Raw genomic sequence first — 24,559 nt, 5'->3', positions numbered from 1 at the left:
ATTTGACAGAGAGAGATAGTGAGAGAGAATGCACAAACAGGGGGAGCGGCAGGCAGAGGGAGAGGGAGAAGCAGGCTCCCCGCTGCCCAGGACCCTGGGATCATGACCTGAGCGAAAAGCAGACACCTAACTGACTGAGCCACCTAAGGTCCTGACAGTGTGGTCCTTAAAAACATCCTAAGAGCAGAACCTTTAGGTTAATAACAAGGACATATTTATCAATGATTTGGTGGGATAGTCATAGAAAAATACACTTACACCCAAAACTAATACAATGTTATACGCCAATTATATCTAAATTAAAAGAATACACTGAATTTCTAAAAGCAGGTAATATGCAGGGTTCATTTTCATCCAACTTGTTTCTACCCCCAAGGAAACATTGCTATGGAACAATGCTTTATTTGAACATACTTCTTATATTTTGAAACTTAATTATTGCTAAAGCAATAATTCTTTATTGCTTTGGTTTGCTGGATTTTAAAAAGAACTCACTGGGGTACCTGGGTGGCTCAGTGAATTGAGTGTCCGACTCTTGGTTTTGGCTCAGGTCATAATCTCAGGGTTGTGGAATCAGGTCATGACCTCAGGGTCGTGGTATTGAGCCCTGTGATGGGCTCTAGGCTCTGGGCTCCGGGCTCAGCGTGAAACCTGCTTGAGATTCTCTCTCTCTCTTTCTCTCTCCCTCTGCCCCTCCCCCTCCCACTCTCTGTCTCTCTCTCAAATAAATAAATAAAATCTTACTATTTCACTATTTCATTCTTCAGTGTGATTTCTATTACAATTTTGGAGTTAAGTATCTCAATTTTATATATATATATATATTTTTTTTTTTTTAAGATTTTATTTATTTGACAGAGAAAGAGACAGTGAGAGAGGGAACACAAGCAAGGGGAGTGGGAGAGGGAGAAGCAGGCTCCCCAACGAGCAGGGAGCCCGACGCAGGGCTCGATCCCAGGACCCCGAGATCATGACCTGAGCCGAAAGCAGACACCCAATGACTGAGCCACCCAGGTGCCCCTCAATTTTATATTTTAATGTAAACTTGGTTTACACTCAACTTTTAAGGGATATATTTCCTCTATAAAGCTACCTCTATCTATATTCTGTTTATGACCTTTGGTTTGAAGAATCGGTTAGAATCTTCATGTGATAGGTGAGTGTGTGTGTGTCTGAATGAAAAAAATTCACACGAAGGCCTTTATTTCAAGCCGTTTAGTGAATGCTGTGAGGCTGTGCAATGATGTTGTGCAGTTATGGATATTTCGACATACGTGACTGCTTACAGATATTTCCTAGATCTTCCAGAAACATAATCCAGGCACTTTTAGGGCAAAAGGAGTAGGCTCTGTGACTTATAATCCTTACCCACTTCATCCCTGCATGTTCCTAATTATGCCCTTTGGAACTGGTTTTTAGAATGTCAACTTTATTTGTTCAAATTATGGCCCTTAAACTGCCATTGATTTATTCTGACTATACCAGTATTGTTCTTTTTTCCCCGTTTTTGAACTAATGGGAAGTAAAGGAAGACAGAAGAGATGAACTACTTTATATTTCATCTTTTGTTTCTCCACAGAGTGTCACTCTTCTCCAGAAATTTATTCAGCTCGGTATTTCAATAGTACAGGAAATAGTTTTAAAAGCAAATGGAGTTTAAGAATTAAATGTTCATTGTTTTTAGTCTTAACAAAACAATAGAGAATTTATTAATTTTAATGTTATTAAATAGTGTTGTAATTTTCCAGTTCTCAAAAGAAACCTTGTTCATTTAATCACAGTGATAGAAGTAATGAAATCATGTTACAGAAAATTGGCAAAATAAAATCACCCATAATCCCGTCTCCAAAATTCAACCACTGTTATCTTTTTAATGTATTTCTTTCTAGTGTAGCTTCCTGTGTAAATATTTACATAGCTTTAATCAGAGTGCAATCCTATTTTATATCCTGCTTTTTCACTTAACATGAAATAATTTTATATTGTGTATTCTTAATAACCAACATTTAAAATGTATGCAAACTGTATTCTTGTCAGTGTGACATAATTTAATCACCCTCCATGATCAAACATTTATCTTCTTTTTTTTTCCTTTGTAGTCAATGAGGCTACAAACATTTTTATATCTATAACTTTCCCACATTTTATTTTTTTTATTTTTAAAGATTTTATTTATTTATTTGAGAGAGAGAGAATGAGAGAGAGAGAACACATGAGAGGGGATAGGGTCAGAGGACGAAGCGGACTCCCTGCCGAGCAGAGAGCCGGATGCGGGACTCCATCCAGGGACTCCAGGATCATGACCTGAGCCGAAGGCAGTCGCTTAACCAACTGAGCCACTCAGGTGCCCCACTTTCCCACATTTTAAATTATTGTGTGGATTATCTTCCTAGGATTGGTTCCCAGACATAGATAAAAGGGAATGACCATTTTTATGCTTTTTGAATCATATTACCAAATTATTTCCAAAAGGATTATAGCAATTTGAACTAGCAATCTACCAAGTGTTTTACCATACATTGTGCTAATGTTAGGTATTCTCTCTTTCTGTCTGTCTCTCTATTTGCTTATGCACTGCATTCAAAGTACCACTTTGTTTCTTTTATTATAGATTTATTACTGGAGGGAATCATAATTTCTCCATATATTTGTTACTAGATGTGAATTATCTGTTTATATCCTTTGGTTATTTATTTATTTGGTCCTTAATTTTCTTTTAGAAATTTTAGTAGTTGCATTTATGATAATGTTAACACCTTGGTTTTGTTTACTGAAAAAATTTTAAATCTGCTTGTCTTAGTCTTTAGACAAAATGTTATTTTTTTTAAAAAAGATTTTATTTATTTATTTGACAGAGACACAGCCAGAGAGGGAACACAAGCAGGGGGAGTGGGAGAGGGAGAAGCAGGCCTCCTGGTGAGCAGGGAGCCCGATGCGGGGTTTGATCCCAGGACCCTGGGATCATGACCCGAGCTGAAGGCAGACGCTTAACTACTGAGCCACCCAGGTGCCCCCAAAATGTTATATTTAGATAAAATGTTATATTTTGTTACAAACTTATCTGTATAATACAGCTTTTTTTTAGCATATATCTTTTCTTGAAACTGTGTGTATTTTTTTTTTTTTAAAGATATTTATTTGACAGAGAAAGACACAGCGAAGAGGGAACACAAGCAGGGAGAGTGGGAGAGGGAGAAGCAGGCTTCCCGCTGAGCAGGGAGCCTGACACAGGACTCTATCCCAGAACCCTGGGATCATGACCTGAGCCGAAGGCAGACGCTTAATGACTGAGCAACCCAGGTGCCCCTGTGTGTATGTTTTGATGGCCCAAATGATACTATGGTATTCCAAGGGGCACCTACGTGGCTCAGTTGGTTGTGTCTGAATCTTGATTTCAGCTCAGGTCATGATCTCAGGGTCTTGAGATCAAGCCCCGTGTGGGGCTCCACGCTAGATATGGAGCCTGCTTAAGATTCTCTCCCTCTTTCTGCCCCTCCCCTCCCCACTGGGGCTCTCTCTCTCTAAAAAAAAAATAAATAATAAAATAAATAATAATAATTAAGAAAAAAAAAGAACCAATGATACTATGGTATTTCTCACTGTATGTGTATTTGGCAGCCAAGAATACTTAGGTAATAGAGATGCTTGACAGCTTTCTAATTTTATAGGAAAAGAGGAGCTAAGGTCGTATCCAAGAGAGTTGATGATTTCAAAGAAAAGTTTCAACATAAACTTGGAAGAGTTTTAGATCCGTAAGTTAATAATTAACTTTGAATTGATAGCGTCTTTGGATGGAATATAAAAAGTACTCTTTCGGTAAATGTTGGTTTGTTTTCTGTTAGGTTCTATCCATTAAGTAAGAAAGTCATCCTTTTGTGATAATCAGGGAACTCTCTTAGCTTCTGTAGGGCCTGGGGTTCTAGGAAGTGTTGAGTCCTCTGAGATGAAGCGGGCATTCAGAGACCAGGGAGGGAGAATTTTATGTAAAGCTTTATTTCTGGGATACTAGAAATTTAATTTATCATGTTACGTTTTTTTTTCTCTCTCTCTCTCTTCCCTGTCTCTGTCTGTCTGCCTGTCTGTTTCTACTTCCATATTCTGCTTTGAGTATGTTCTTAATTTTCTTTTTAAATTTGGGCTACTGAAAGCCAGGGAAAGCCTTTAACCATTGCCTGAGCAAGTGGAAGATTAGACAGAAGATCGGCTGGAGAACTTCTGTTTGATCTTCATAGTTTGGTTATAGGAGAAATACAGGCTATTAAAAACATATGGCAAGCATATTTTAAATTCCAGAGATGCCATTTGGTGAGTATTTTAACTAAAGGATTTGTTTTCTTTGATAGCATTGCAGAAACAATGACTGTTCCCCCAGACCACACATTTGGAGCTTGCCTCCGTGCTGAGGAGTATGGTAAATATACAAAGTTTCTCCTTAAAAAACAGCAACATCCTTACAAAGTTATGTGGTTAAATTCACCATCTCCTTCTTTCAAACTTCGAATTTTAAAGGCTTAAAATATTACATTGACATTAATGAACAATTTGTAGCACAAAAAAAGAAAAAAAATGTTCATATTATGTTTGAAATAGGTACAGTTTAAAGCCTTTGTGAATGAGTAAGTGTCGTCAAGGCTCAGAACTTTATTTAGAAAATAAATATGGCCTGTATTAAATAAGCCAAGGCGATTTGAGGCAGCTTTTTAATGAATTCAAGCATTGTACTAGGTCCCTGTTACTCAGAAGGTGGTCTGCAGACTGGCAGTGTTGGTGTCCCCTGCAAGTTTCTTAGCAATGCAGAATCTCAGGCTCCACACCAGACCTACTGAAACTGAAACTGCATTTTACGATATTCCCAGATTAATTGTAAGCACATTCAAGTTTGAGAAACCACTGTACTCTTCAATCACATAATTAAGAGCCACTCTCTTCCCACCAGCCAATCAATCAATTAATCCATAAAGTGGCAGAAGAAGCTTGCCAGGATTTTGTCTTTATTTCTAAGCAATCTATACGGTAGACATTCAAAGGGAAGACTATGCTAAAGCTTATCAGGGTTGGGCTGTATATCAGTGGTTTTCAAAATATAGTCTGTAGTCTACTCGCATTAAAATCACCCAGGGAATTTATTAAATACGCAGGTTCCTGGGACCTATGCCCAGACATTCTGATCCAGTAGGCTCTTATGTACACGAACTGCTACTGAAAATGTTTTAGCTAAAGCCCACTCACTGACAAAATATATATTTATTGAGCTTATGAAACAGTGTTTTAGAATATCATTAATTGCATTAATTAGGAGATTGTATTTCAGTTCTGTTTTTAGATGAACTGTTACATGTTTAATGTATGCTTATCCATCTTAGAGGCTCTTCCTACCTGTAAGAGTGGTTAAGAGATGATTTAGGAAATCCATCAATTGGCCTGAAAAATAAATAGGTAATCATGGTAAATTCTGCTTACTTGAGGGCACGCTTCATGCTGGTGGGTGCTCCGTCTTGCTGTCTGTTGGATCCTCGGAGTCTAGCACACAGTACATTTTTCACAAATCTTTATAGCATGAATTGGTGAATCCAACACATAGTTTATCATTTTGACAATTTCACAACATTGACAAATTTCCTAATAGTTGATCAAAGTTATCCCTACAAATTGAATGAGATAGTATTACAAAATGAAAAGGAAAACCACTGACATTAATAATTTAAAAAATACGTAAGTATCAGTACCAGGATTGGTCCTGCATAGTTTAACTGTGAAAGGGGACTCTAAATCCTCTTTGGACTTTTCCTGGAGTTTATGGATGGATGCAGATTAACTCTAGGTTCTCATCTTTTATGATGATTATTGGGGTCAACTAATGGCATTTATTCTGCAGAAAGCTCCTGCTTCTAGAAACATATTGATTTCTTTACTGGGCCTGGATTTCTCCTTTACACTTACTTATGGAAATAAAGGCAGCAGTACAAAGAATGTCTCATCCCTAAGGCCTGGAGTTATTGGTAATGTTAAGACATCTCCAGGAAGAGCACAAGGGCTGTGGCCAGCTCCAAAAATGCACCAGAGCAGAGGTAAGGTAAAGGAAAATCCAACACCGGTGGACAGTACTGCCTCATGGGAACTGGTTGCAGGCAGAGTACAATTAAAGAGCTTGCTTGGTTTTTCTGACAGCCATGGTGTGGTAGCTAGGTCATGGGTCTCCCAGGGCCAGAACTTGTGCTCCTGATTTCAGCTCTATAGAGACGACCCTTGAGTAATTGCAAATGATTTTACATGAGCTTCATACCTATTCTTTCAGGGCCAAGCCAGAAGAAAATATCAGCATACATCTCACTCAGCAGGAGTTACACATAGTGGGATTATGGTGGGAAAACCAGGTGGAATTGAAAAAACCATCATTCAAATGGTTATTTTTGCATGTTAATGGAGAGGGAAGGCCTTCGAAGATAAAAACTCAACCAAGAGCCATCTTGTGGAAGAAGGAAGATCTCCATTATACACAATAGCCACCCCGGTGTTTATATCAGAGGCAGGAATGTGGATGAGGAGAGGAAGCCCTGCTTATTTGTCAAAAATCACTCTCACTGTCTTGATTTCCTCTCACAGAACCTTACTTGTGCTTTGTCCACTTGATTTTGGTCTGAGGCACTTGCCTGGCTCCTGGAACCAGCATTAGTTGTGGGCTTCTCAACCCCATCTACCCCTAAAAACATGACTTTTATCAGAATATGTGGGATTAGCTCCTGATTTTATAATAAGTAAGAATCTTAGAGGTGCAGCGAGTACCTATTAAAAGAGACTCTTGACAGGGCCTAATATAGGGCCTTATATAAACATTAGTTGCTGTGAACTGCAGCGGATGTAGTGATTTAAATTATTCCATCTAGGATATCACAGCCAACTGCCAACATGATCCTGACCTAAGCAAGCGGGAAGGGAGGTGTGTAGGCCAGGGGAAAATGAACGGAAGCAAAAGGTTCCTTCCTGTGACATCCACCAAGCCATCACATCTGGAGCAACATGGTCCACTCTAGTCTGAGCTCTGTCACCATTAACATCCAAGGAATGTTTCCCAAAAGGGAGTGGCAAGGAATGCTTATAGGCAGTGTGTATGTTTGTACTTTCTTTGTGTCATAATCTGTGGAAGTTCTTTTAAGTCATGAATGATAAATGGAAGCAAGGGCCAGGTCTGAGGGGATATAGCAGGTGGAGAGTTTATGACTTCCAGATAACTGAGGGGGTTGTGGGTCAGGACTCAACAGAATTGTGGATGAGGGTTGGTGTGCATGTGGTTGTACCCGGGAAGCAGGGCTGAGAAATGGGAACTTATAATGCATACTGAAATTCATATTAGGTGGGAATAGGGTATTTGAGTTCAATTTTTACAAGGGATCCCAGAGGTTTAGTCAACTTCAAGGCATTTAGAGTGGCCTCCACATGGACTCCTCCCTATCTTTCAGATCCTCAGCATTGCGGACAAATGTCTGCAAAGAAGCAGAGAGGCAAGGGCTTAAAATCTTAGGAAAGACAGCCAAGTAGGGCTGATGATTCCCCCCGCCATCTCCCCGCCCCAAATTCATTTTGTTAGAACTTTTTCATTGAGCAGAGAAGTAACATAAAACAGAAGTATGAAGTTTTATTAATTACTTTATGTACTTTTTTATACACAAGGATTTTCTGTCATGCTGCATAATAGTGTCAGATTTAAGCGTGAGGTTTTTTTCATTCACAGACTGCTAGATCTCTTTCTTAGGATGGGAATAATATTAACAGAGTTTAAATTCAGATAAAAGACTCCCCCCCCCCTTTTTTAATAGGAGCTGGTGATCTCATCCATAACAGACTTCCGGGTGAATATCTTCAAGGCAAGGATAGACAGAGAGCCCTGATCGCAGCAGTGCGACATCACTTGAAGAAAGTTAACTACCAAAACTTTGACACTTTGCTGGCAGCCTTCAGGCACTATGATAAGGCTAGTATTTGAATGGAGTTTTTTGGACAATGCATGGCTTATAGATCCTGGCAGGTTGGTGTAGATCAGGGGTCAGCAGACTATGGCCTGAGGGTCAAATCCAGCCCACCACCTGTCTTTGTAAATAGTTCTACATGACAATTTGTTTTAAGTATTTTCTATGTCTGCTTTTGCACTACAAATGCAGAGACTGAATGGCCTGCAAAACCTAAAATATTTGCTTTTTGGCCCTTGACAGTAAACGTTTGCTGACCCCTGGAGTAGATCAGTGGTTGCCAAAGTTTGGTCCTTTTATCACCACCAGGGTTACTTGGGAACCCGTTAGAAATGTGCAATCTAAGGCCCACCTACTGAATTGGGAACTCCAGGTTGGGGCCTAGCAATTGTGTTTTAACAAGCTCTGCAGGTCATTCTGATACAATTTGAGAACCACTGTGGCAGATTAACACTGTAGTGTGCTGGGAGCAAAGGGGGGGGGGCATCATAGATCCCCAGGGAAGACTCCTGGGTCTAGGCCATCTATACCTAAAGTTGAGTATGTATACATAGTGCTGTTAGTCTACGTACAAGTCAAGCTTGGAATGCTTCTCCCCTGGGGGAGCAGGGTGTGGTTTCAGTTTTGAGAGTGTAAGATTATTCCATTTTCAACCTAAATTGTGTCCTTTCATAAAGTCAGATCAATCTAGGCCTGCATAATTACCTCACACCATTTTAGGCCATCACAGGATTGCTTTCACCAAGCTGCACTGCCTTTAGCTTATACTAAGGTGCACTATTGTACAAACCTCTTGTGAAACATCGCACAATTTTGTTACTATGTCCATAAGGCTTTTATTTATTTTTGTCACATGTATCCTCTTTATAAAGAAACCCAGTCTTTCTAAAGGAAATAACTGTGCTTCATTTATGTATCTGGTTTGTTTTTACCTCATAAGCAGCATGAACTTTGTACTGATGGTGAATACCTTTTTGACTTGGCCACCAGGAAGCTCAGAGCCAATTCAACAAAACACCTCTAGTTTGTGAATATGATCTTACAGCATGCATTTTGTGTGCTCTTTTTATTCCACGTTTCTTTCTTTCTTTTTTTTTTTTAAAGATTTTATTTATTTATTTGACAGAGAGAGATAGAGCTGGAATACAAGCAGGGGGAGTTGGAGAGGGAGAAGCAGCTTCCTGCCTATCAGGGAGTCCGACGCGGGGCTCGATCCCCGGACCCCGGGATCATGACCCGAGCCGAAGGCAGATGCTTAATGACTGAGCCACGCAGGCGTCCCTTATTCCACATTTCTTATTTTATTTCATCTTTATTTTCTCTTTGCCCTGATTTCCTCAATTTTGGGGCTCTGTTTAATTGTACTTATTTTTCTAGGCAGCCTGAAACTATTTTAGAACAAGCCTGATTTAAACAAATAAAAGCTCATAAACCTACGATGATGCAGTGCATCATAATCTTGATATGAGAAGGAAAAAAAAAGAGTAATTTTATCTCAAAAAGAAAAGATGATATTTGTATCTCCCTTCCAATGTTGAGCACAATTTTAGAAAAGTTACACTTCACATTTTTTATCTTAAAAAAAATCTTGATTACTCATTGGCTTATTCAGTTTAATCCATTCATTTTATTTGTTTTTAGATTAGAGGCCTGTGTGTGTGTATTGTACTGATGAATAAAAAGTGGGTTAAATATCTCATTTAGGTTTGTACCAATTATGTAGGGACAAACACCAATCAGTCACTCACTACATGTCTCACAAAGTTGTGTTTAAAGAAAATGTAAGTATTCAACTGTTTCTCTGGTTTTTAATAGAGACCAATTGCTATTTACAGGTAATTTAAAAATGAATCTTCAAAATTAAAATATGTAAGCTAAAATAAGTACATTTTAAGCTTTACTCAAATACAAGGATCTTACAAAGATGATAGCAGGGTAAATTTAGATAGCAGTGATATGAATCAGAGAACCTACCACAATACATAGTGCTCTGCTTTTTAAAAATTCTTCATTTTAAATGTAATTATAGGCAAGATGATCATCTTAATAGCTGTTGATTATCTCAGTGAACCACCAGGCACATTCCTTATGATAAAATTAAATTAAGCAGGGAGGAAATTACCGAGAATTATTTAATGTTGATATACCTTTTAAATAGTTAACTTTTAATATGCACAATGCAGTGCTCAGTCTCCTCCAGGAGCTTTTTTTTTTTCTGAGAGGGTAATAAGATGTGGGTCTTCTAGTACAGCTGTAGGATAATTTTTGATTATTTGAATCTTCTACTATTGAATGCCCAGATTTACTTTAATGAAAAACACAAAAACAAAACAGAACAAATAAGCCATGATTTCCTAAATGAATCTTCTTGGCTTAGAGGATTAATTCTGTTATTTATTGAACACTAACTGTACATCAAACATTATTCCAGATAATGTGTAGACTTTCCACTTAGGAGATTTAAAATCTAGAGGGGAAATGAAAAGACTCATCATGTCCAGAAGTGGTCATAGTAGAGTCCCAAATTTTTGAAATAGGTCTATATTATTCCAATTCCTTTTATTCTTTTTTTAATTTTTAATTTATTTTTATTTCTCTTTTCCATCACCCAGTTATCCCCATACCCCACCCTCTCCCCTCCAGCAACCCTCAGTTTGTTTCCTATGATTAAGAGTCTCTTATGGTTTGTCTCCCTCTCTGATTTCATCTTGTTTTATTTTTTCCTCTCTTCCCCTATGATCCTCTGCCTTGTTTCTTAAACTCCACATATGAGTGATATCATATGATAATTGCCTTTCTCTGATTGACTCATTTCACATAGCATAATACCCTCTAGTTCCATCCACTTCATTGCAAACGGCAAGATGTTATTTTTTTGATGGCTGAGTAGAATTCCATTGTATATATATATATATATATATATATATATATATATATATATACACTACATCTTCTTTATCCATTCATCCATCAATGGACATCTGGGCTCTTTCCATAGTTTGGCTATCGTGGCTGCTACAAACATTGGGGTGCAGGTGCCCCTTCGGATCACTACCTTTGTATCTTTGGGGTAAATACCCAGTAGGGCAATTGCTGCGTGGAAGGGTAGCTCTATTTTCAACTTTTTGAAGAACCTCCATACTGTCTTCCAGAGTGGCTGCACCAGCTTGCATTCCCACCAACAGTGTGTAAGAGGGTTCCCTTTTCTCTGCATCCTTGCCAACATCTGTTGTTTCCTGACTTGTTAATTTTAGCCATTCTGACTGGTGTGAGGTAGTATCTCATTGTGGTTTTAATTTGGATTTCCCTCATGCTGAGTGATGTGTCTGTTTTTTCATGTGTCTGTTGGCCATTTGTATGTCTTCTTTGGACAAATGTCTGTTCATGTCTTCTGCCCATTTCTTGATTGTATGATTTGTCCTTAGGGTATTGAGTTTGATAAGTTCTTTATAGATTTTGGATACTAGCCCTTTATCTGATAAGACATTTGCAAATATCTTCTCCCATTCTGTCGGTTGTCTTTTAGTTTTGTCTTGTCTTTTAGTTTTGTCTGTTTCCTTTGCTGTGCAAAAGCTTTTATATTGATGATGGCCCAATAGTTCATTTTTGCCTTTGTTTCCCTTGCCTTTGGAGATGTGTCTAGTAAGAACTTGCTGTGGCCAAGGTCACAGAGGTTGCCACCTGTGTTTCTCTAGGATTTTGATGGGCTCCTGTCTCACGTTTAGGCCTTTCATCCATTTTGAGTCTATTTTTGCGTATGGTGTAAGGAAATGGTCTAGTTTCATTTTTTTCCATGTGGCTGTCCAATTCTCCCAACACCATTTGTTAAAGAGACTGTCTTTTTTCTATTGGATATTCTTTCCTGCTTTGGCAGAGATTAGTTGACCATAGAGTTGAGGGTCAATTCCTCTTATTTTAATCATTACCAGGAAGTAGCTGAGATGAGATTATTCCTTTTTGGAGACAGCTGCATTCAATGATAAAACTGGTTTTGTGAGCCAGAAGCTGGTGAGGATGGTAGACAATTTTTGAGAAGGTTATTCCAAAGCTCAGTCCTACCAGATGGCTGTGGATGGCTGGGTGTAGGAAAGGTTCATTGAATACCTTGACTAACAGCTCATTGTTGAGTAACACTTTTGCTGTAAGACACAACATTGTCAGGCAGAAAATGGTCCAGAAAGCAAAACACATGACTCAGATTAATTTCATGGACCATACTCTTGTGCTTGGAGCTGGCTGATTGAACTGAAATAGCAATTCCATAGCTTGAAAATGTGTCAACAGTATGATGCATCACCAATAGCTCTGAGAGGTGACAAAGGTTCCATGTAGTCAATATGCTAGGAGCATGAAGGCCATGTCTTATGTGTGATGTGTCCTCCCTCACCATGAGACAAATTGGCTGAATTTTGTCAGAAGTCACAAGTATGGTATGTGGTGCGGTAGCCTCTGCCTCATAAACATAGAGTGTTTTACTTTGTACTCATTTGTGTGTCACCATGTCTGGTACAACAATGGATCCAGGTAGCAAAATTGGCAATTTGGATGGTTTAGGCTTAGTCAGAAGCTTGATTATAGTCTGAGAATGAGCAGAGAATAGACCCTTAGCATGGGCTTCTATATGACTTACCAACATGGCTCAATCAACAGCTATGATTTGTTACCATAGTTTTCAGACTTAAAAAGCAGTGTCTTTAATCTTCCAGTCTATAGTTTTCCTTTTCCAAGTGGCAAACCAAACAGACAGGCCATTGGTAACAGTCAAAGAGTCAGTAAAAATATAATGGGTTCATCAAGGGGAGTATTGGCCAGAGCCATGAGACTAGCCTTGAGTAGATTGACTATGTCCATTTTTGATCATTCATAGCTCTCATTAAAAGCCACAGCAGCCCAGGGAAGACCACTGAGTTTCAAGTTAGTAAACCAGACCTAGAGGTTCTAAGTGTCAAAACTGTTAGTCATAGAGACCTGAGGCTCAAAGGGGTCATTAGGGTTGTGGGGCTCCAAAGGTAATAGCATTCTCTACATGTGGCTCATTAGTAATACAAATATGCAAAACTTCAGTACCAGTTATAAATTCAGCAGTGGAAGCTACAGAAATAATATATTGCTAACTTTCCTTCTCCACTTTGAACAAACCCTGCCCAAACCCCACTAGCTGAATGCAGACATCTCCTCTCTCTAGAGACTGGGTAGGATGATGACTTTGGCACCCGTATCCAGAGGCCATAAAAGTTTGAGACTTTGCCCCTCTGAAGTTCAATAGTATACTTGAACAGATGCATGTAGCATTTGATCTCCCTTGGGAACAGGGAGACCTTGGTCCCACATCTAGTCATCTTTCTCCTTAGAGCAGCTGAGGTTGGGGTATGGAGGAGGGGAGAATCAAGGGTGCAGAGGGCATGACTCAGTACAGAGAGTAAGAAATATTTACTTTGAGTTTTGAGCGGTATGCAGCAAAATGAAACAAACCACCAGTGTTTTCAGTCCACACAAATCGCTATATTGGGCGATGAAGTCATCACTGTGGGCACCATCTATTTCAGTTTTGAGAACCCCTTGATTCAACTGCCATATCCCACATAGCTTTTCAGCTAGGGCTATGGGGTTTGCATTTTTGGTTGACTTGGGCTTGCAGCAGAGGTTTTTTTTTTTTTTTTTTTTTTTTTTATGTTCTGTTAATCACCATACATTGCATCATTAGTTTTTGATGTAGTGTTCCATGATTCATTGTTTGCGTATAACACCCAGTGCTCCATTCAGTACGTGCCCTCTTTAATACCCATCACCAGGCTAACCCGTCCCCCTCCCCCTCCCCTCTAGAACCCTCAGTTTGTTTCTCAGAGTCAATAGTCTCTCATGATTCATCTCTCCCTCCGATTTCCCCCCTTCATTTTTTCCTTCCTGCTATTTTCTTCTTTTTCTTTTTAACATATAATGTATTATTTGTTTCAGAGGTACAGGTCTGTGATTCAACAGTCTTACACAATTCACAGTGCTCACCATAGCACATACCCTCCCCAATGTCTTAGCACCCAGTCACCCCATGTCTCCCACTCCCCACCACTCCAGCAACCCTCAGTTTGTTTCCTGAGATTAAGAATTCCTCATATCAGTGAGGTCATATGATACATGTCTTTCTCTGATTGACTTATTTTGCTCAGCATAATACCCTCCAGTACCATCCACATCGTTGCAAATGGCAAGATTTCATTCCTTTTGATGGCTGCATAATATTCCATTGTGTGTGTATGTATGTATGTATGTATGTATATATATATATATATATATATATATATATATATATATACACACACACATATATATACCACATCTTCTTTATCCATTCATCTGTCAATGGACATCTTGGCTTTTCCCATAATTTGGCTATTGTGGACATTGCTGCTATAAACATTGGGGTGCATGTACCCCTTCGGATCCCTACATTTGTATCTTTGGGGTAAATACCCAGTAGTGCAATTGCTGTGTCGTATGGTAACTCTATTTTCAACTTTTTGAGGAACCTCCATACTGTATTCCAGAGTGGCAGCAAAGGTTTTTATAAAGGAGTCTACTTAGTCCAGGGCATTTGCAGCCCCCTTGTCAAGATAATATGTTTTAAATTCTCATTCTGTTTCAACATAAGCATCAGGGATGTTTTCCAGGCCTACAGATCTGACTGCAGGAATTTATAGAGTTCGTTGGCTCAGTTCCTCATTCTCCAGGGATCACGTTCATCACCATTCTAAAACTAATCCTGAGCATAAGAGCTGAATACTAGTCAATGAGTCATTTATCTTTTCTCTTGGGAGTTTGTCTCAGAAATTCTCTGAGAGGGCCAAAGCTCCCTTAATAGCAGCCAGGACCCACTGCAAAAAAACTCAGATCTTTTACCATCCTCTCCAAATGGGCTTAAGGTTTGATGGACTCCAGGAGGGGCTGAGGGGTAAGACATCTCAGCTCTTACCATTCTTCCTTAACAAGCGTTATGTGGGACACCTGGGTGGTTCAGTTGGTTAGGCATCTGCCTTCAGCTCAGGTCATGATCCTAGGGTCCTGGGATGGAGACCCTGCATGGGCTCTGCTGTTTCTCTTTCTGCCCCTCCTTCCTGCTCTGCTCTCTCTCTCTTTCTCAAATAAATAAAATCTTAAAAAACAAACAAACAGGGCGCCTGGGTGGCTCAGTCGTTTAAGCATCTGCCTTTGGCTCAGGTCATGATCCCAGGGTCCTGGGATCGAGCCCCGCATTGGGCTCTCTGCTCAGCAGGAGCCTGCTTCTCCCTCTCCCTCTGCCTGCTGCTCTGCCTACTTGTGCTCTCTCTCTGTCAAATAAATTAATAAATAAAATCTTTCAAAACAAACAAACAGGGGCACCTGGGTGGCTCAGTCATTAAGCGTCTGCCTTGGGCTCAGGTCATGATCCCAGGGTCCTGGGATCCAGCCCCACATCGGGCTCCCTGCTCAGCGGGAAGCCTGCTTCTCCCTCTCCCACTTCCCCTGCTTGTGTTCCCTCTCTTGCTGTGTCTCTCTCTGTCAAATAAATAAATAAAATCTTTAAAAAACAAACAAACAAACAAGCATTATGTGTTCAGACCCTTTATCTCCCATCCAAGTACTAAACAGGCCCGACCCTGCTTAGCTTCCAAGATCAGATGAGATCGGGAGCACTCAAGGTGGAATGGACATAGACTACCTCTTTATCTCCCAAGTGAACCAACTAGTTCCTGCCCAAAGCCTTCATCAATTTCCCTCCTTTCTCACTCAGTGTAGGTGCTCCTGTCTTTGTCTGGAAGAAGGTGGAACTTCCCCTGCTCCCCCTACCAGGATGAATTTTAGTGCTAATTGTTACAGTGGGGCCAGATTGGTAGCATGTCCCTCTTGCCCACAGGAGTGTTAACAACAAGCAGGCAACAGTCTTTGACTCTGCTTCCCCGTATTTGGCCTACAACTACTTCTCCAATTTCCCCTCACTACCAGACAACAGAGTGGAGGACCATTTAGTGCTCAGTTGGAAAACCAGAGGTGTTAAAAACTTAGAAAGCATGGGAAAATGTAGAAAGCTATCAAAAAGTACACAATGTTGGTTAAATGCAACGTCAAGCACAAATCACGGTTACACCTGCCCTGCCACAGTGTAAACAGCATGCTTTAAAGGAAAAAAATGTTAAAGTAGAATGAACAAAGATTCTGAGTCACACCCCGCTCCAACCAGGGTTGAAATTACTGTGCGCATATCAGGTTGACACAATGAGGAGCTCGCTTAATATTCGACTGTTCTTATGTAAAAAATAAGACAAATTCTTTGAATTGATGTGATAGGTCTCCTTTTTCTTAAATGAAATAATAGATGTTGCATACTCTGCTCTTAAAGGTGATTGCTTGCTTCATCTTTTTGTGCTTTGTGTCTAACAGAATGGAGATGGGGTGATAGATAAAGCCGAGCTTCGGGAGGCTTGTGAACAGGTCAGCTTGCACTTAGATGAGAAGCTCCTGGACCAGCTATTTGACTACTGTGATGTGGATAATGATGGGCTGATTAACTACCTAGAATTTGCAAATTTTCTTAACTGGAAAGATAAAATGCCTCTTAAAGAGTATGAAGAGAGGGTCATTATTAAAGGTATTTAATTTTTGAAGGTTTTCTGAATTCTTAAATGGACTTTTATATTTTCAGTTTTCTAGGAGTTGACTCTTGTCAACTTTAATATTTAAAAATATGTACATATATACATATTCTTTGCTTATTTATGCATAGACTATGTGGAAGGACAGGAAAGAATTTGATGATGTTTAAGGGGAACCAGGTAGCTAAGGGACAGGGTGGCAGCAAGACTCACATTTTAATCTATGCGTTTATGTCTTTGAATTTGGAACCATGTATTGCTCTTTCAAAAGAAAAAAAATTAAAAGCAAAAACAGTTTACACCGAAATCCAAAATATGAAAGACAGTTCCTCAGAAAGCTGTTTGAAAACCATTGTCTTAGAGTAATTAGCTCCCTTCCCCCAGGAAAACTCAATAGTAAAATAGGATTTGACATAAGAAAATTTATTTTTACATTTTATAAGAAAAATAAAAGCACTCTTTACCTTTATTCAAATATTTTCATGTTTCCACATTGACTTCCTGCATCACTAACTATATATATATACACATACACATACATAGATGTATACTATATACACACATATATATAAAATCACAGTGAATGTACCATTTTTATTTGGCTTTTTAAAATTTAGCTTTCAAATTTCTATGGAATTAAGAAATAGTTTTATGGTAAACTTTTTTATGAACTTCATTTTCAGTTCCCTCATGCTGATGTATGATGAATTACTAAGCCATTTCCTCACTCTTTGAAATTTAGGTTATTTCCAGATATTTTAAAAGTAATATCGGTAACGCTATAATGATTATCATCTCTCAAAAATCTTTGTTTCTAATTATATCTCATTTCTTATGAATGTTATTATTGTCCCAGAAGTAACTATATTTTCATTTTGCTTTTCTAAATGATTGTACCAGTTTGCAATTTTATCAGTCAAATCTGTGAAGTTTTACTCTAACTTTGCTACCACTGAGTATTATTTCAAACATTCTTGTAATTTAGTTGTTATTATGATACTTTGTTCACTTTAATGTTCAAATCTTGATTATTAGAGAAGAATAACTTTTTATTTTATTTTATTTTTTAAAGATTTTATTTATTTGACAGAGAGAGAGACAGCCAGAGAGGGAACACAAGCAGGGGGAGTGGGGGAGAGAGAAGCAGGCTTCCCGAGGAGCAAGGAGCCCGATGCGGGGCTCAATTCCAGGACCCTGAGATCATGACCTGAGCTGAAGGCAGATGCTTAATGACTGAACCACCCAGGTGCCCTGAGGATTAACTTTTTAAAAAGATTGTTTACATTTCTATCTCCTCTGGAATATTTTTCTCTAAAAGGTGAAGCTATTACTATTTTTACTTTTATTCCTGGGTCATGCCTTTCTGCAAGGCCAAAACCAAATTTGGGCCTTATTGATGATGTGAGCCCTTATGAGTTTCTGAGATGGCCTTTCTATTAGAGCCGCTAGGACAGCAGGAGGATCTTCTTTACCTAATGAAGATTTTATAGAAAACAATTCTACCCTAGTGCTTTCAGAAATACAAAGGGGAGATAGAGTTTTTTTCTTCTTGACACAACTCATGAAGTAGTGGGGGAAAGCAGAAGCCTGTTTTCAAACCAGAACGTTTTTCAAATTGTTCCTGGTTTTTGGATTCTGACTTCATCTGTCACTTTCAATGGAGTCCTTGAGGTTGTCCTTCTTCTAGGATCGTGGCCAGTGAGTGGTTCAGTCAGAAGGGGCTCAGGAATGTTTTGCCAGGAATTTTCTTTTATTCAATTCTACTTACTGTTGACTTCTAGAGGAAAGGGGTAAGTATTCTAAGGCAGTGGCTTTCAAACAGTTTTCTGAGACACTGTTTCTCATACTGGCCCAGATTTCTGCTTTTAGCGGGGCGCAGGGAGGGGATTAGAGGTTTTGGAACACAGGGCATGAGTGTGTTCACGGCAATGATTGGCAGAAGCTGAATGGGGGATGCAGACTTTGGATAGGCATGTCTTTTCTGGTTTACCACCGTTCCACCCCAACCTGACACTGGGGCACCATTTGCCTTTGCAACCCTTGCTTGGGCTTTCCCGGAACCCTGAGAGTTCTTCGAGAGATTGAAAGACCACAGCGCCCTCTAGTGCTAGCTGTGGAGCAGATCTTCAAAAGGACAGAGTCTTACAAGTTGAGTTTTACCTCAGGGTTTTCTTTTATACACGGATGTGAAGAGGGTTATTTATATAATCGGTTCCTGAGCTCACGCTGTGTTCTCATTGCCTCTCCAAATGTTGCAATACATGGGGCTCCCCACCACCAGGAGGTATGTGTGGAATTTACAACTCCAAATGTGTCTGCTCCTATCTCTCCTTGGAGCACAACTCTGGAAAAAACTCTGGTAATCCTGTAGTTCCAGTTAAATATAAAAATAAACTCTTTTTTTTTTTTTTAAAGGGAAAAATAGGTTCCATGTTTTCATTTGGTCTCTCAGATTTAAAAGGTTTATTCTAGAGTAAAGTGGGTGGAGTGGCGAGAAGAAACAGGCCACATTCGGATTTGCTGGTATATGACATTGGCCTGCCCTTGCTCTTCCACAGTGGGGTGCTGGCATCAGGGGAGGGCTTCCCTAGCCCAGTCTCAGTGTCTACCAGCAAGGAGAGGCTAACCAGGAAAACTGATTTTGTTGCAGAGCAGCAAGACCACGTAGTGATTTCTTTCCGTACTTTACCCAACCCCAACTCTGCTTCAAGGTAGAAAACCAGATTGTGCAAACCCTGCTGAGGCTAATGTTGAAGAATCTGAACCAACTCTCCTGATAAAGCCCGAAGATATTGTCTTAAAAGAACCAGGGAGCTCAGGAAAGACTCTCCGGACACTTCTGAGGCCAAGTGATACAGTTTCTAATCACTATAAGACAACTTCTTCTGAGATCAGTGCGGTTGTAGGAGCTGTTCCTTCTACTTGTGAGTATGTCACATTATTTGCTGAGTTTTAAAAGTAAGATCAGCAAACATAGAAGTGTCCTTTGTCTGTCCTTGTATTGTCCCCAGCCTCTATCTTCATTAGGCTGTTTCTCAAAGCCTAGGACACCTTTCATTCAGTTCTGTATTTGAACCATCCAGGAGGTCTCGATAAGTGTAGGCTAAACTGAACTATTGTTAATGATGACCCAAGTAAAATGATTCTCTCAATATTAATGAAATTGATCTGTGATGATCAGAACATTGAATGTTACACAGACTACACCAAGTGTTAGGAGATTCATAAGCCATCTTATTCTTAGCTATAAGCAGATTCCCTTCAAATATTTGAAAAGCTTTTGCAGAACTATTCTCTGTATATTCATTCTCCATCTGTTAGTTTGCTAGGGCTGCCATAACAAGTACCACAAACTGGATGGCTTAAACAACAGAAATTTATCATCTTATGGTTCTGGAGGCTGAAAGTCTGAGGCCAGGGTATTTGGCAGGGTTGGTTCCTTCCAGGACTGTGAGGGAGAATCTGTTCCAGGCCCCTCTCCTAGATTCTGGTGCGTTGCTGACAATCTTTGGTGTTCCTTTGCTTCTGCTGCATCACCCTGATCTCTGCCTTCACCTTCACATGGTGTCCTCCTGTGTGAGAGTCTGGGTCCAAATGGCCCCTTTTATAGGGACTCCCAGTCACACTGGATTAGCGGCCTACTCTATCTACTCTAGTATGACTTCATCTTAATTAATTACAAATGCAATGTCTCTTTTCCTTTTAAGATTTTTTATTTTCAAGTTATCTCTACACCCAATATGGGGCTCCAACTTACAACCTCAAGATCTAACAACTGAGCCAGCCAGGCACCCTGCAATGGCTCTGTTTTTAAATAAAGTCACATCTGAGGTACTGGTGGTTAGGATTTTAACATACAATCTGGGGGAGAATATGGTTCAACTCATAACACCTCATATCTCATTATTGAGCATGATCACTCTTGGTTAGTTAGAGACTATTTTATGTGGGTTAAGATCACTTCCTTAGACTAAGGACATGATTAAGGATTTATGTATTTTTCTCAACTGGATTTTATAGACATGCTGTTTATATTCTGGTATAATGAGCTCTTGCTACTCCCTTTAGAATAGTGCTGTCCAATAGAAATATAATTGGAGTTATATGTATTTAAAAATTTTTAGTAGCTACATTAAGAAAAAGAAACAGGTGAAATTATTTTTTATAGTATATATACTTTATATATAATATATAGATCTTCCAAATATTTTTTCAACAATTAATCAATATAAAACGATTAAATATTCCACTTTTTTGAGGGTACGAAATCTTTGAAGTTCAGTGTGTATTTTATACTTACATCGCATCTCAGTTTGGACTAGCCCCATTTCAAGTATGTACTCGATTGCCACATGTGGCTGGTGGCTACTGTATTTTACAGCTCAGTTTTAGAATGGCTGCTTTCCTTTCTCATTGGTGTCCTAGGTTATCCCATCTATGGTGTTCCAACCATTCGGTCTGATATTCCTGCCCCCCGAATTCGTCGCGTCAGTGATAGAACTAATTATGGTGAAGAGGGCAATGCCTATTCGTTACTACATCCTTCCATCTTTAGCCAGAAAGGAGTGTTTGAAAGAGACTTCTTTAAGACCAGATCAAAAAAAGAGGTACAGCATATTATTTCAAAGGAGTTGAAAGAAATGTCAACTTCACATAAACACACAAAGATGAAAATGTTTATTTATCAACAGCTATTTAATTTTAGACTGTTTAAAACGTGAGCTTTGATATTACAAAAGTCATCAGGATCCTCAAATACAGGATTCTTGAGGATAACGTTCAGTTTGGTTGTGACGTTTTGGTACGATTCTTGGAGCAGTTTTTCTTCTATGATAGGAAACATTAATTCACATCATATATCCACTACGACCCATGTATGAAAAGAAAAATGTTTCCCTAAGGAACTCAACACTACTCTTAGTTGAGAAAAAGCAAAAGGGATCAATCTCTTCCTTGTGTAAGTATCTCATGGTTTTATATCTCCAAAACCAAAGGTAAGTATGAGAAGGACCACTCTGCCCCCTCCTTATGTACTGCTGCTATCTTATGTTTTAGATTATCTGTGAAAGCACTGATTTAAAATATTCTGTCCTGGTGCCACACCATTTGTTAGCCCATGTATCTTGTTTTTGTTTGTTAGAAAACATGGTCCTCATATTCTAGGTGCTTTTCTTCCTAGATGGGTTATAAAACAGGAGCAACCAGCTAGGTCAGAATAGCCACTGGGATTCTAAGGGCCAAGGATTAATAGCAATGCTTGGCCAGCCTGTCTTGATCTGGACTCGTAGAATGCAGGGTGTAATCTAGGGTGCAACTGCTTCTTCAGAATTTTCATATCCAGAACTAGGAATGATTGAGGAGACATAATTAGACATATGATGGCTTCTGTAACTTCAGATGAAGGGCTGATGGTTTGAAAACTTACTAACTACTACCTTAATTACAACAGATTCATTCCAGCATTTCATCCCCACTGAGGTAGGGGACAGAAGGAAGAAGGGAGATGAAACTCAGAGGAGATGCCTGCTGGCTGCTCCCAAAGAAGGAACTCAGGGTCCACCCCAGGGACAGTGAAGGGACACCCCCAGATGGTTTCACTTCCTTTAATTACTCTGAAGGCCCTATGAAATAGAAGTACAGTGATGGGGTAGCCCGGTGATGGGTATTAAGGAGGGCACATGTGTTGTAATGAGCACTGGGTGTTACATGCAATTAATGAATCATGGAACACTACATCCAAAAAAAAAAAAAAAGAGAAAAAAGTACAGGGTTGCCAAAAGAAACAAAAACCTCCTGCTTGTTGCATGATGCCTAAAATTCTTTTAACTAGGAAATCATCCTTTAACTCTAGAAAAAAAGAAAGAGCCCAAATGAGTGGTTGGAGTAATAATGCTAATTTGAGAGTGGATGGGCTTCTGGAAAATATTAGCGAATCAGTGTATTGTGATGGAATAGGGAACTAGGGGAGGGATGCCTCCTGAGGAGTGGGAAAGGAAGTGGAGGCGGAGGGCTGGGATGCTCAAGACTGACCCAGGGCACTTCCAGAGTTCACTCTGTGGGAGCAGTCATTACCTGCCACTGGATGGGGGGAGATCACAGCTCTGCACAGGGGCCCTGAGGTATTTTTGCTGTACAACCGCAGCTGTTGGCAGCTCTGCTCTTCTGAATTTCAAGTGTATTTGATTATACTGTTAATTTCCCATGAGGGCACATCATTTCTAGGGGATCTTTTAATTGTTAAGATTCTGTTTCATAGATGTATTCTGCAACTCTTCTATTTCTTTGCATTTCCTATTTGCTGTCTAACCTTTCTTTCCATTTCCCTCTTGGCGTTTTTTCTGTATGCCTCACGGTAAATGTTTTTCCTCTTTTAAATTTAGTTTTGGGGCACCGGCATGGCTTAGTCGGTTAAGCGTCTGTCTTGGGCTCAGGTCATGATCCCCGGGGTCCTGGGATAGAGCCCCCCCCACATCGGGCTCCCTGCTCATCGGGGAGTCTGCTTCTCCCTCTGCCCCTCCCTCCTGCTCATGCTCTCTCTCACTCTGTCTCGCTCGAATAAATAAATTTTAAAAATCTTAAAAAAAAATAAATTTAGTTTCATTTTTTTTTTCAAATCTTTTATGTCCTCTACTCATTCTAACATTTCTTTCCACTGCTAGATCTTATCTTTCCTTTCTTAAATTTTCCCTGGGACATAAGAAACATGTTTTCCCATAATAATTATCATTGCAGAGAGATTACTAATAACCAAAATTTGCTGGTTTTCAATATGCTTAGATTTTAGTTTGCTCATGCATGCTCAATCTTTCTGGCACTTGCACACCTACAACTATAAAGTTTATAACAGGCCAGTAAGAGACATTTATAAATAATCATATTTTAGAGAAGAGAAACTAATTTTCAAGGGGTTGACATGACATAGACAAGATCCTAGTGACAAGAAGTGAGATAGGATTCAAATCCAGCAAGTCTTCTTTCTTTAACTTTTTTACTCTTTCTGCTTGAATTTAGCTGCCTCCCTTTAAAATAACCAGAAACACTTAAAGAGTTGGAAGTCATTTTATATATGGGCTAGTATAGGTGAATATCCTCATATTCATATTAACAAAATGATTCCTGAATTGAAAATACTGGAATTTTGACATCTTATTATTATAAGTAATAGGCACACACATAAACACACGTGTGGGTACACACTTTTTTTGGGGGATAAATAGCCATAGCCTTAGAAGTTATAAAGATATTTTTATTTTTATATATTTATTTTTTGAAGATTTTATTTATTCATTTGACAAAGAGAGACACAGCAAGAGAGGGAACACAAGCAGGGGGCGTGGGAGAGGGAGAAGCAGGCTTCCTGCAGAGCAGGGAGCCCAATGCGAGGCTTGATTCCAGAACCCTGGGTCACGACCTGAGCCAAAGGCAGACGCTTAACGATTGAGCCACCCAGGCACCCTATAAAGATATTTTAAAAATACAAATTTAAGTCTTAGTCTGACTTTAAATGTTTTTTTTTTCCCCTAGATTGCAGAGATATTATATAATATTGGTGTCAAGCTTTCTGATGAAGAATTTGAAAATGTATGGAATCTTGCATCAAAAAAACATCACAGAGGAGAAGTTTGTGTTGAGACCATCAGAAACGTTCTGGATGAGCTACAACATGCAGACCGGGTCAAGTGTAAAACAACCATGTGATATTTTTGGAGTTCATTCATTTAAACAAAAGAATTGTTAAATCTGCATTCATCAAAAATGATCAGTCCATTGTGGTTTTAAATATTACATTAGAATTCAGCAATCACTGTAGTAGGACTCCTATGCCTGTGTTGTTAATAAATTTGATTTGGGATTTTAAGATTTATTTACCAAAGGCCTAGTTCAGAATGATAGGGGACGTTTGTAATGTTTAGAATGCTTAAGAAGTGTATGCATTTAATTTTTTTTAAAGATATTATTTATTTATTTGTC

The 24,559-nt window shown here is 39.2% G+C and overlaps 1 protein-coding gene across 1 annotated transcript in view; it reads left to right on the top strand.

The window, feature by feature from the left end:
• Positions 1–24,286, top strand: part of EFHB (EF-hand domain family member B) — a 57,718-nt gene extending 33,432 nt beyond the window's left edge. The window contains exons 7-13 of the mRNA XM_036099190.2: positions 3,669–3,752; positions 4,344–4,411; positions 7,815–7,969; positions 16,377–16,584; positions 19,300–19,512; positions 21,014–21,195; positions 24,113–24,286. Of these exons, the coding sequence (XP_035955083.1) occupies positions 3,669–3,752; positions 4,344–4,411; positions 7,815–7,969; positions 16,377–16,584; positions 19,300–19,512; positions 21,014–21,195; positions 24,113–24,286 (1,084 nt within the window). The remainder of the gene's footprint in view (positions 1–3,668; positions 3,753–4,343; positions 4,412–7,814; positions 7,970–16,376; positions 16,585–19,299; positions 19,513–21,013; positions 21,196–24,112) is intronic.
• Positions 24,287–24,559: the final 273 nt, after the last annotated feature.

Source organism: Halichoerus grypus, chromosome 1 (genome assembly GCF_964656455.1).
Source record: "Halichoerus grypus chromosome 1, mHalGry1.hap1.1, whole genome shotgun sequence".
NCBI classification, from domain to species: domain Eukaryota; kingdom Metazoa; phylum Chordata; class Mammalia; order Carnivora; family Phocidae; genus Halichoerus; species Halichoerus grypus.
The sequence above is the reverse complement of the archived record's forward strand: the minus strand, read 5'-3'. Positions and strand labels throughout refer to the sequence as shown.